Here is a 13,520-nt window from a genome sequence, read left to right on the forward strand (position 1 = left end):
GAAAAAACTAAAAACCGAAATATTGACATGAAAATATGTCCCATCAGGCCCCTTCCACCAGTTTTTTTTTTAAACAAAAAGCAGAGAAATGACCAGTGAATTCCTAAAAACAGAAAACAGACTGCAGACAAATATTTATTTTGATTTATATATTTTCTTAAAAATCAACAAGTTCAGCAATGAAACCAGGAAAGCAGTCAAGTCCACGTGAGCATAAAAATATCTACATGATTCAGAGCCTATTCTTAAAATACATTCTATTATATTCAGACATTTGCACTTGTGGTGTTTCATGAAAAACAGCAACTTAAAAAACAGCTTTGTCGGTCTATGGCTTGTTCTTTTAAAGGTTACACAGCCTTTTAATGTGCAGCAAACATCACATGAGGTGGAAATGGATTGACAAGAACTACTGTAGCACCTGCTTGGTTTTAAATATATGTTACTAATCATAACAAGATATTACAATACCGTCTTTGGTTCTGCGTCGACACACATAGTTTGATCAATGTGATTTCAAGAACAAAATTGTAGTCATCTTCTACTTGTTCAACTTGCATTTAAACATAGAATGTTTCTGACAAACAACAACGGAAACAATAAAGAATGTGTGCGTGTGTGCGTGTGTGTGTGTGTGTGTGTGTGTGTGTGTGTGTGTGTGTGTGTGTGTCTGTTGCATTTATACGCAACACAAAAACAAATAAAACAATGTGCATTCTCCAGCAAAGATTATGAGAATATGTGCGCTGGGCCCGTCAGCCATCAATGGTCCTTAACTTTTTTTGGGATTAAAAAGTGCTGCCTTTTCCTTGACAACTTGAACTCAAGCTGCAGTTCTAGAGGAAAACAAGGTCTCGTGAAAACATTAGAAACAAAGGGATCCACTTTTTTCCGTCTTAAATTATCAGAATTAAGAAATCAGATAATTTCCCCTCATGTTTCCCGGCTAGTTTCACTTTGAAATAAGTGATCGTAATAAACATATTCCGCCAGGCTTTCCTTAGCAGCCATGCCATCAGTTCGAGGCCTTCATCTTCACCCAGAAATGAGTGTTAAAATTATGCTCATTTAAAAACATCATGCTCACAAAAATGAGTCATGTCCCACATGTAGCTTCCAAACTTGGCCAGACACTCATTCTATCATCCTAACTCGATTAGCAAAGCTCATGAAGAAAGTTAAAAATGCATCCATTTTTCTGGACATCAGTTGCGGTGCTGCCACAGCAAACTCTTAAGATTGTTCTGCAGGTAAAGTGAAGTCATCAGATACGACAAAAATAAGCATTAAAGATTAACGCCGTCTTCATTTCCAAGTGACTCATGTCCTGATCAGACAAATGTCACACTCATGTGGCTCCTCAGTTTTCACGCAGATGCACACATGCAGCGACCACGTAAGCAGCCAAGCAGCGGCGAAGACGACGACAAACATCAACACCATGAACGACAGCTAAAAAAAAAAGTGCAGAGTAACGTTCAAGCGTTTCCTGACTGGAAACAGCGCGAGGTGACAGAGTGCTCTAATCCAGCGAGTCAAAAGCAGCTCTTCCTCTCTCACAGCTAAATCCTATTCATCACACAGCAGCACTTCTCTGCAGACCTGGAGGCTTCTGCTCCCCGAATCAAGCAAGGGCAGGGCAGCGCCAGCATTGTTGGCATCTAAAGAGGCATCGACCCTCCGAAGGACGATGTGCTTCAAAGTGCTTCGGTGGCAAAATTCAGGAGAAAAAAAAAGGTGTCCTCAGGTATTGAGTCAATTCAGGAATCTAAACTCCTCATAGATACTGAAAAGCCTGGAAGTGGCGTTTGGATTCACTGCGCAGAGAGGCAGAGGAGACATTTTGGGAAAGGCTTTTAATAGTCGGGGCATCGTGAACAGGGAGAGGAAGATAGTTAAACGTTCAGATGCCACAAACCATTAGACGGGAATGGCAAGACAGCAGAAGGACAAACCCTAGAGGGGTGGAGGGGGTTTACATTCTTCTGGTGTTCCAGATGACTCGCCATAAACACTTTAAAATCAGACTATAAAACTAGCAAGCTCACACAGATGCTCGAATAAACCCCAAACATTTTGGTGGTGGGGTGGGAGGATCGCTGTGCCATCTCTATCCATATAGTGAGAAATATATTCACAAATGCTGTCATATTTGTGCAGCAAAAACAGGCCAGAAAAGAAAGATCTTTTCGACAATTTGGTTGATAATGAGGATGTGACTGGGGCTTCTCAGTTAAACACCCATGTTCTCATCACAATGAAATCTTATTGTCGCGAGCTTTACTCAGTGTTTACATCTGATACTCAGATGATTTCATTCCCTCTTGATCATTTCTAAATGTCACACACTTACAGAGCAGTCAGCTGAAATCTCTCTGTTCTACTGCTAATATTCTAGCTCGTAGCCATGACTTAGAAGAAAACCAAACCACAAATCTAGTAACTACTGAGGTACAAGTAGCTCAGGCGGACAGTATATCGCCCCCTAGCATAAACACTAGATAAAGATATGTTTTTAAATGAGTTACATTTGAAAAGTATTAAAATGAATTCTTTTTTGCAAGAGAAACATTTTTAAATGATTCATAATTCATAGGGAGGAAAAACCTCATTTATTTTTCTATTCTTTTTTCTCATTTTCAAGCACTTCCTCCACTATAACAGTCGAAGGGCGTGGAGCTTAGAGACAGTCGATTAAGAGAGACTAGATTTTCAACTACAGATCACTTTCTTCCCCAATTTCCCTGAATAGTAATAATAAAAAAAAAAAAAATCAAAAGAAATGAATTTAGACAGGGATTATTTTTTAAAAGAATTCAGCCCAAAATGGGTTCATTAAAAAAAAACTAGATGAAAAGCAGAGGCGGAATTATGTCAGTATTTCAGGGCAAACTTCTCTCTTTGGGTGCAGTTGAAGGAAAACTTAACGTTTGAAACTTGGTGCCTGTTGTGCTTCTGCTTTCTAACTCAATTTGGGCGACAGTCAACAGTCATTATCCACAAAGTGAATTGTATCGACTGCCAAAATGGCGTAATGGAGAACACAATCAGGAGTTATTAAGAGTGATTTAGAGCGACTCCCTAAAGGACAAGCGGCCATTTTGTTGCGTATCGTGAACCCACCTCTATCTAATTAGGGCCTCGGCTCAGATGAATCGCCCATTCAGAACTGGTCTCTGGAATGTTGTGGGCCGACTGGTGCCTGGGCCTCTGCAGCCTGACGCTTGGGTTTGTATTCTGTGTATCAACTCTGTCGCTTGTTCGGCGCTGCTGCTAATTTGGGGCTTACTGAAAGAAAAACAGAAAAGGAACTTCAGGTGTTGTGCTCATCTGCCTTGTTCCTGTCACTCCCAAACTAATGTGTCGTCTTGTCAACAGGGTCATCGCGTTGCCCTCGGAACTTCCAAGGTTAGCCTGCTGCCTCTGAACCCCCTTCATTATCTGACCTAGCTTAAACGCCAACACCCCCAGCGTCAGCGCTATTCTGAGCAGCCACAGCAACCAAGTTCCCCTCATCAGCAATTCCAGCCCCCTTTCCATCAGCCCGCTCCTCGGCCTCAGTGGAGCCCACATAAAGAGAGCCATTCTCTCCAGGAGGAGCCAGCGCACCCCTATCGGTCCGTTCCAGCTTGCGGTGCTTGCGAGGCTCCGGGGCCGGCTCCTCCTGAGTGAAGATGGCGCGGATCCTCTCCACGCACACGTTGGCAGCCTCCCGAGTCTCTCTGGAGAGTTGCGAGAGGCTGAGGAAGCCGTGGGGGAGATCATCCACCACGCAGAGAGTGACCGGCTGCTCGATGCTCCTCAAACGCTTGGCGAACATCACAGAGTCGTCCAACATGGGGTCCAGAGCACAAGCCTGGGAGAGGGGGAGACAAAAGGAGGGAGATGATGAAAAGCAAATTAGCATTCCCTTTAGACACGTATAGAATCTCAATGCGGGGATGAAGAGATGGAAGCCAAGCACCTCCCTCTCTCCTTTTTGTCAATATTTAATTGGAGCTGACTCACTGTAAACATTTTAAAATCAGCTTTCAAATCCTCATTTTCATATAAACAAGCTTACAGGGGAGAAGACTATCCTACCTCAGCAGTTTGAGGTATCACAACACTGCGCTATATTACTTCCTCACTTTAAAAAATAGGGAGTGAAACAGAGAAAGAAAAATGAATTTAACTGCAAAATGAAGTTTAAAGCTTGAGTGTATGAGTGTTTTGCTCTCAGGACTCACAATGTGCAATAAAATTAAAAAGAGCACTCCGGACTACAAGTCACTGTCCTGCGTCAGTTGAAGAAACTTTTTGGGACGATCGCCAGTTTTTCAAAAGCCTGGCCTCCTGATTTTTTGCTTCATAGCTGACAACACATACCTTGGATGTTGTAATCTTGTCTCATTCAGAAACAAATTATAATATAAAATGTTGTATCTGATGGCTGCCATTAATTCATGTTCACTCATATGATTCATATCGATTTGGGTTGATGAAGATGGCAACATGTCTGATTTTAATATTGTAAGTAGAATAGAAATAAATACAAATTAAATTGTATGTAAATGCTGTAAAGCCTTTAAATCATTTAAAGTGACTAGATTGACAAGTTAAATTAAGTTAAGCGTATGTTTGAAAACTATTTGAAATACTTAAAGTCAAATGCAGTGTTCCAATCAAATAGTTTTGTCCTATATAGTCATTTAAATGTTGAGCAATACAGTGACATTGTTTTTCTGATTACTGTAGAATATGACAACATCACAAAAACACCAATATCATGATATTATACGTAAGTGTCGTGATGCGTATCGTATTGTGAGCTTCTTGCCAATACACACTCCCAGAAGGGAGAGCTCAGCCACCCTGTGGACAAAACTGTAGCCACCATGCAGCATGCTTTGATTGCTTCAACAAAACCTGTGAGACAAAGAATCTCCTGGTAAATCCAGGGGTTTTCATGCCTCTTCCAATTGTACACTCATCTGATCTGAACAAGAACCCCAAGAAACTTGATCTCCACCACCTGGTGTGAGCATTTCAGGATGCACAAGCTCGGAATTCGAAGACTAGCTCGGCTTATTGGAGCCAAACAGATCCACATTTTCTGCAGAAAGCAGAGATGTGTAACGCATTCTCCACCAGGCTTTGCCCTTAGTGTCTGAACGCATCACCAGAATATGACTATTAATACTGTTTCTCATGCAAACAGGTATGCAAAGCTGCTCTTTTTGTGGAGAAAGTTTGAAGGGTTGGGGTCCAAACTTCAAGAGAACTACAGAGCAAACCGCTGACAAAATTAAAAAGAAAATCAATGGCAAATATGGATCCACCCAGAGCTAAATTGCAGTCCCATCCCAAGTCCCATTAGCCTTCAACAGCTCGGCAGTCAGATAATGGAAGGAACCAAGCAAACAGAGAAGCAACCTTCTGCATCTGACTCAACAGGTGCACAATACAGATACTTATTCGGCTCATAACCCTTCATGTTAGTCGGTTGATCAGTGTCTGTCTCACTTGCATGCAGCAAAGCATCCTTCTCCTGAATCACACTTTTTGTATTTCCATAATCTTTGTAACCCTTTTATTCATTTTAAATGATTAGAATAACTAATTAATGGCGCAGCTGTTATCAAAGTGGCTCGCAGCTCCTTCTTACCACGATGTGCACGGGCGGGAGTCCTTTCAACATGCTATCAGGAGCCAGCAAGGGAGAGCAGAACGGGTCCTTGACCACTGGGGAACTGTGCAGTTTCATCTCAGCCAGCTGCTTGGAGCGCAGAGGTTCAAATCCCAGTGGGAATTCTCTTGAGTGCCCCAAATCGGATCCCTCTTCAGCAACGGGGGGAGCGATGGCCACAGAAAACGCCCCGCCAGACATGGGCGAATCTTTGACTTCAGAAATGGAGAAAGTGACGTCCTCCGGCTGCAAGGGAGGAGAGAGATGAAGCTATTTTGGGGGGCTTGGAAAGCACATGGTGGTCAAGACTAAAGCAGAAAATCACATTTTTGACATCCAAACTTGGACTAGCATGCTTCAATAGTCTGTGCTTGCAGGAATCATCCCCAGGAGAGCTTGGCTCAGGTCCCAAATATCTTGGCGAAAGAACCACCATTTCAAGGAGGAAACAAATGCTTCATACCTGACATCACCTGTAATTGCTACTTTTAACCCATGAATATGTTTTACATCTGTCATTCACCACAGGATATACACATCAAAAACCATGGGATTGTCACCAGAGTTCCCATTTTTTCTGTTTAATCCTACAAATGACTGAAACAGGTGGATTAAAACATGCTGAAGAAGTGGCACCATCGTCCCAAGCATGTCACATATTCCCGCTACAATATCGTAGCATGACAGTTTGCTGCACAGATTGACACATACACTTTGCATGTAAATCAGCAGCTTTTGTATCTCAGATCACATTTGCTAAGAATGTAGGGTCGCACTGCAAAAACCTGTCTGAGCCAGTTATAAAAAGCTTAAATAAAGTGACTTCTGTTTGGCTGAAGTAGAAAGAAGTAGTTTGTTAAGCATTTTCTGTATTTTTTTTAACTGTAAATTTGTGTCATGGTTGTTTCCTAAATGGGGACCTGTTTTAACGTGCATATTTATGGGGCAGCACTGGCTCAGGCGGTCATTCAGAAATCATGACTTTCCTAGCCTGTGTGAGTGTGCTAGCACTATGATGCACTCAACAGAGTCAAAGGTAGCGTTTCCTGCATTAAAAGTACAATTGAAACTTCGATCATCAACTCTAGCATGGTCAGCTTTTTGGGGGTTCCACCCGGCGTAAGCTCCATGTTCTTATGTTAAAGTTGCTCCGTTACATTAAAATGTGAATCATATCTACACAGTGTTTTATCATGACATTTTCCCAGATTCATTTCACAGGCTGAACAATCCTCTGCGCCGCATGGAGCTCCATAAAAGATAGAACCGTCGTCAATTTGAAGTGGAGGGAAGGTTCACCACCGCACCACGCTGCAGTGTCGGGTGCCACCATGAGCGAGTACAAATACAGCAAAAAAGTGCAGTACATTCGAGTACCAATACTGGTATCAGTATCTTACTTGTATTGCATTATGCTAGTTTTTCATTCAAAAGTGAGTATTTTAGAAGGGAACAAACTTTTCTAGCAGCAATGTGTGATGAGTTCACCAATCCTTAGAAAACTTGATGTATTTCTTGCTTTAGTTTCACGTGGCCTTTTTGGCAGCGCAGAGTTTTTAGCGATAAACATGAGTCTACTGCTTAAATAGATAAACTCTTCCAGTTTCTAAAGGTTCAGTTTTGGGTCAGTCAGCTTTGCCAAGTCCATTATCAAACATGAAGGACAAGCATTGTTGATGTCATCTTTTGGAGTCTGGCTTTTTTGATGTCGGAAAGGAAGAAATGCAAATTCCTTTCTTGCACGACTTGAATGACAGAACATAAAATCATTTCTGACTCTGAAGAGCCATACAATGCACTCAATTTATTTTGAAGGATTCTGTTTATTGAGAATTCCATCAAGAACACATCAACTGAAGTCATGCAGCATCAGAGCTGCAGGATGTATGAATAATTGTCTTTCTTCATTTGTTTTCAGAGTGAGCCATTCTCCGAATAATTACCCGATTATTCCAATCCAAGTAAGTGATTGATTTTAGTCACAAAATGTTCAGTTATCGCGTCACTTGAAATATCGCAGCACGCTTTTTAATGAGACCAGGTCTGAATCACACTTAAAATAAATCGAGTTGTTAATGACACGAGCAAGTGCTTGCAGATGGTTAAAAATACAGTGTGAATGAAAAAGGCAGCAAGATCAAGCTGTGTCATGAAGTGATACTTACCACTCGCTCAAATGCCAGGGCTGAGCCATTGGAGGCGGAACTGAAAGATCCTAGGTCCTGGCAGGTCTTACTCTTGGTTGATAACGTCCTGTTTTTGTACTCAGGGGGTTCAGAAGGAACAGGAGGATCTGCGTGAGGTGATGAGATAGAAGCCTCTGAAATGCTTTTCCTGACGGAGTCTGAGAAAGAAAGCAAACAACAAAAGGTTTGAGAATAAAGCAGAAATTGCAGCACTTTATGGTCTAACAAGTAGAAGGGGGAAAAAAAGGAAATTGCTTTTGGAGACTGAGAGACAAACATGGCCTCGGAGCACAGTCTAGATACCAGGCAGGGGTTTTAGTTTTCTCAAAATGCCAGATACACTTCTGCCGGAAAAGTGCCCAACAAAGTGAGAAAAGTATTCCAAATAACACTGTTATGTTCACAGGCCAGAGGGGAGATGTAATGCCTCCACCTCGTGCAGGATTTATCCACCTGGTCTAATCCCGGCTGGACATGCACGGCCCCTGAGGAAGGAGGACTGGCTGACACCCACAAAAGAAGCTCGCTCTTACAGCTCTGCCTGTCACACTTATGTAACAAAACCTATCTGAGACTTTGTTCTCTTACGCGTACTTATTTATGGAGGGATGACTGAAAATTGACTTTTATAACAGAGAATCCAAGTATGTGAATGAATAAAACTTCTTGAATGCTTCACCTCCACCGTAGGTTCATATTTTTAGGCGTTGAGTGCCGGTGACAAATCACACAACTGGAGCAAGTACACAAGATTAAATCATGAATGAATTTGCTGAAAATACATAATCTCAAATTTGGAAGTACATCAGAGAGCAGAATGGTAGAGCTTTGAGAAATTACAACAATGCTGGACGGCCCATGTGCCATCAGTGGGGTTTGAATTTGAACAACTCTGATTCTTGGTTTGATTGCGGTTCCTAATGATTCTCAAATCTGATTTCTGTGAAAGACATGGTAAAAAAAAAATCATGTTTTAAATGAGATGCCAAACAAGAGGGTCTTCTGGAAAGAAATTCTCACGGAGCTCAACTAGTATACAAAAATGTAAAATAACAATAACAATAAATATAATTTTCTTCTTAAAAAAAGCTCTTCTTTCTGTGTCATATGCTGAAGAAATGCTGGAAATAGAAAGGCCGACTTCAAGCTGCAATATACAAGCGTCAACAGGTCGCATCATCCCGAGCCCTTAAGCCACATCATTAATACCCCATCTGTGAGTGCCACAGAGAAAGGCTCCCCAGGTTTGTGGGTGAACCTGGGGTTCTTCCCTGAGGATGCTTGCCACACCACTAGGCTGCCCTCCTTTCCTCCCATACAAAAACAGTACTATGCAGATGAAAGAAAATCAAAGGGCTTAAAGTGGTCTTGCAGCAGCACAAGGGGTCTGGTGGTTGATCGAACTGCTTTTCAATAGAAAACAAACAACAGTAGAAGCCTTGTTGGCACCAGAGGAGGCAACTTTGCACGCCAAACTGATGATCTTTTTGCCTAAAGCTGCTGATTCACAGCTGCACCAGTCAACGTGGCCGTCAAAAAGTGCAACCAATTTTCAATAACTGTCTAACTGCCATGATGGCCTTTCAAAAAATGCCCCCCCCACCAACCAGATACTCATTAGCTTGAGTCTGCAGCAGAGGGGGTGTCGGCTTGCTGAAGGGACACCAGGGAAATTACAATATGGCAGCAGATTTATGGTGCTCACAATTAACAATTACTGTCAAAGGCGTGCGGCTGCAAAGAGGTGAATTGAGATGAATGGGAGAACAGGGGTGTCATGCAACGGGGGGATAACAGGGATAATTGGTTTGTTAAATGTTGAATAAAGGAGATCCGTGTCAATGACCCCCTCCATATGGGCTGGGAGTGAACTTTGGGGAAGTGCAGAAGGAGAGGGAGGGATGCCGAGTCTCCTAATAAATTAGAGGGAGTTAATCAAGGAAAACGTATGAATAAACACAGCAGGGACTCAAGTTTCACCACATAAAACTCCAAAAAAAGAAAGCTTTGCTCGCCAAAGTTCTCCGAAGCCTCCAAATAACAGTGGATTTCATCCAGACACGCACGTACCAGTCGCTCCTGTCGGCTCGCCCACACCTGCGCTGGCGGCGCCGGGGGATTTGTTAGAATCCAGCAGCGAGTGGAACCAGTTGGAGGCTCCTCTGAGCAGCGAAGCTGTGTCTCTTCTCACCATGCTGAGTGTGCTCGCTCTCTCCACCTGCTTCTCAGTCTGAGGCTCATTACCTGGTGGAGATGAAAGATAAAGCATTTTAGATGCTGACTGTGATGAGGGCAGCGCAGCGGGTTGGTGGTTGCAGCTGACTTTTCCAAACTTGCAGTTGTTCCTTTCCTCAGTTTGTTCTTCCTTCAGGGTGTTCCCGCTGTGTGCCACTGTCCACTCGCTTCACACTTACCAACGCTCAAAGCATCAGTCAGTCAACTTTCGCCTCCCACATACCCACCTGCGCCCCCCCCCCCCGCCCCACCAATACAATCCCCAAATCAGGCTACATCTATTTCACTTGCCACCATTCTCCTCTCACTGCAAACCGTGCTCTCTACTATGTTTCCACTTCAACACCCAATCCAAACCCCGATTCAGCTCAGTCCCCACTCCAACTCTTCCGTCCCTTTCCCCATCCAAACTCTCTCTTGACTCCTCTCATCAACCCAACTTGGAATCCTTCAGGCTTAAACATTCAGTCCCTCCATCACACTTCAGCCCTCATTCCGTCTCACACTCTCACTCCATCTGTCCCTCTGGCACGTTCACTCATTCCCTCCTATTTTCAACTCCAATCCCATCACTCCATCTACAACTCTCATCCTGTCTTACTCCATCACTCATGTCACACTCCCTCCAACAGCTAAACTTCCTCTCTCAAACTCTCACTCCACCTCACTTTCAGACTCTTTCTCACATGAAAATCACCTCTTAAATCCAACCCCCCTCCTCTTTTCTGCAACACTAAGTCTCAAACACGCTCATCAATATAATTTCCAAGGTGACAAACAATGGGTGCAAACTAGATAAAAATAACACAATAACACATCTGCATCCTCATTAAACCTTTGTCCGCTCCCCACTGGCAGTAGGCCAAAACACAGCATGATTTCTCTGACGTCCCCTCTGGCACACACGTCCAAATTAACCAGAAATGGAAGTTGATGTATGCTTCAGAAGTTCACATAGGTGAGGCAGGTGTTGTGCACTTGTGGGAAAGAGTGAAATCAGAATGGTGAAGGAATAAATGTCCATTTTATAGAGACCTTTTAATGAACTTGTGCTGAAATTAAAAGCACACACAAAACCAGCAATGTAAAAGTATACAGAGACAAAAAAAAAGTTCACAAGCAAGTCAGTGTGTAGAGATGTCAAGTGATATGAATTTTCGGCATAAAATATAACATAAATAAATGTACAAACACGTTTAAATTGAAGGTGAAACAAAACATATGGGTCAATACATCAACAGTTGCAGCAGCTCTCAGAATATCCGTCACACAGTTCCACAGATGTGGGCCGTAATAACTGAAAGAGGCTTCTCAATACCTTACTGTTTTTGCTGAGAACAATTAAGAGATGACTAGATGGTGGTCTGAGACGGGCAAACACCATTAAGACATTTATTAACCAATTAAAGGATCTTAAAAACCATTTTACTCCAACTGAAGATGTTTCCACTGATATATATGTACTCTCTAGTTTAGACATACAGATCCAGCTGTTAGCTCAAGTTCTCTGTTTTTGTTAGTGTATATTAAATGTTTAAAGTCATGAATGTTTTATGATGATGCTGCATGTTTCCTAATTTCTCCGTGATGCAGCAAAATGCAAAACGGGGAATGGACAACAGAGCAGATTTAAAGAGATAAAGAGCCCTGGTTTGACTTGACGACGTACCTCCATAGGCAGTGAGACACCTGGAGAGCACACTGAGTGGCAGCAGGGGATCCATAAGACTCAGCAGCCGAGATGGCGAGGCGTAGGCAGTTAGCAGGGTGGCCGGGTATGCTGCCATGATGCCATCTGGCATTCGCACACCAAAGGCAGCAGCTCGCATCGAAGTCGTTACACACAAGTTTCCACCTGCACTGTCGCCCGCCAGACACACTTTTTCTCCGGTCCAGCCTGGAGAGAGAAAAATAATTTGGTCAGGAGCTGAGTGAAGGTGGGGGGTGATAATGAGACGGGAAACTTCACCGTGAGGCTGCATTATTAAATTCGCTAAGGTGAAGAGACAACAGGACGACACAAATCAGATTTTTATCTAAGCAGTCAAAATAAAATTGTATCCCGACGTCGCCTTAATAGCAATTTAAATGTCCTCTCCAATCACACAAACATTCTCATTGCCTAGGCATTTGGCAGAGCTGTATCGTAGCTCTTTGTCAAGGTGAGAACTTAGTGTTTCTCTGGATGTATTTGAAACACTTTTTGTTGAACAGAAGCATCAGAATTGACATTGTATTGATGGCTGTAACTCCTTCATGATTTAATACATGCCATATAGAGTATTTCCAGATAATTCTTACCGAGTAGATGGTGGTTTCTTAGTGCCCAGCAGTAAGCATAAAAACACTCCTCCAATGCTCTGGGAAACGGCGCCTCCGGGGCCAGAGAGTAGTCTACTGACAGGATGGGAACACCGAGACTCTGGGACCAACTTTTTAAATAGGGCTGCAAGACAGAATACAAGGACAGAGAAGGGTGAACTCTGATGAATGGAGAAGTCCCTATGTGGACGTTTAATACGTTTTAAAAGGGCAACAATAAAGAACAGAGAAGGCCGTGGGTAGAATCTGATGAAACACATATGGGAATAGTCATTAGGAAGGTGAGATAAAAACATTACAAAAGCGAGACGTCGCCTTGTACGTGGAGACCAAAGGAACAAAATGCATTTTGTTATAGGAGCAACAGTCGCAGAACAGTGAGGCCGTGTAGAGGTGGTTGTGGAGTGTGTGCATTACAGAAAACAGTACGGTAGATGAGGTATCATGAAACAGCACAGCAGGATTGATGAAACAGTGTCCTAATTTTCAAAGGCCAATAGGTGGCACTCTTGGTTTTGAGATGATGTGAGGTTTTATTGAATTTGTGAAACCTCATCAACCTTTCAATACTGAAACTTCATTACCCATCCGCATTGGGAAGACAATTCTTTGCCCGACTCGGCTCTGATCCCCTCCACCATCCACCACTCCTACTTTGTACAAGGCAGGCTGATCAGGTGACAAAAGCAACCGGGATCAAAGTTCTTTTCCATAATGTCTGTATGTGTGCATCTGTATGCATGAAGTGCATGAATCTGAATGACATGGTAATGTCAAACATTATTGTTGAGGTCAAAAGCATCAGTAGCTTTTGAGCAACAACTAACCTAAAAACAAAAGTCTGGATATATTGATCATTACACAGACAAGTATTTGATAATGACAGAAATGAGATTTGAATTAATAACAATAAACTTCAAAAAAATTGCAAAAGAAAACATAAATGGCATGATGTCAAAATCAATTTTATTTTCAATTCACTACTTCAAATTCATTACAATTCTAAATATTTGACAAATGATGTGAAGAATGATTGGATTGCTATTGGGATGGACAAATATTTGTTTAACTGCATGGCACCACTTGCTCACCGAGTTACTTAAAGAGCA

General features: G+C 42.5%; 1 protein-coding gene and 1 long non-coding RNA gene across 5 annotated transcripts in view; one reads left to right on the forward strand and one right to left on the reverse strand.

The window, feature by feature from the left end:
• Positions 1-3,304: 3,304 nt before the first annotated feature.
• The window catches only part of lipeb (lipase, hormone-sensitive b), a 30,565-nt gene continuing 20,349 nt past the window's right edge, over positions 3,305-13,520 (reverse strand). For all 4 annotated transcript variants that reach the window (XM_053880312.1, XM_053880311.1, XM_053880309.1 and 1 more), the window contains 6 exons: positions 12,391-12,535; positions 11,759-11,986; positions 9,925-10,098; positions 7,834-8,012; positions 5,648-5,914; positions 3,305-3,856 (listed from right to left, as the gene is read on the reverse strand). In XM_053880312.1, the coding sequence (XP_053736287.1) occupies positions 3,452-3,856; positions 5,648-5,914; positions 7,834-8,012; positions 9,925-10,098; positions 11,759-11,986; positions 12,391-12,535 (1,398 nt within the window). In that variant the 3' untranslated portion in view covers positions 3,305-3,451. The remainder of the gene's footprint in view (positions 3,857-5,647; positions 5,915-7,833; positions 8,013-9,924; positions 10,099-11,758; positions 11,987-12,390; positions 12,536-13,520) is intronic.
• On the forward strand, positions 7,453-8,884 carry LOC128767930 (uncharacterized). The gene is made up of 3 exons (XR_008416199.1): positions 7,453-7,629; positions 7,938-8,038; positions 8,261-8,884. It is a non-coding gene; the product is annotated as an uncharacterized LOC128767930 (long non-coding RNA).

This window comes from Synchiropus splendidus, chromosome 12 (genome assembly GCF_027744825.2).
Source record: "Synchiropus splendidus isolate RoL2022-P1 chromosome 12, RoL_Sspl_1.0, whole genome shotgun sequence".
Lineage (NCBI taxonomy): Eukaryota > Metazoa > Chordata > Actinopteri > Syngnathiformes > Callionymidae > Synchiropus > Synchiropus splendidus.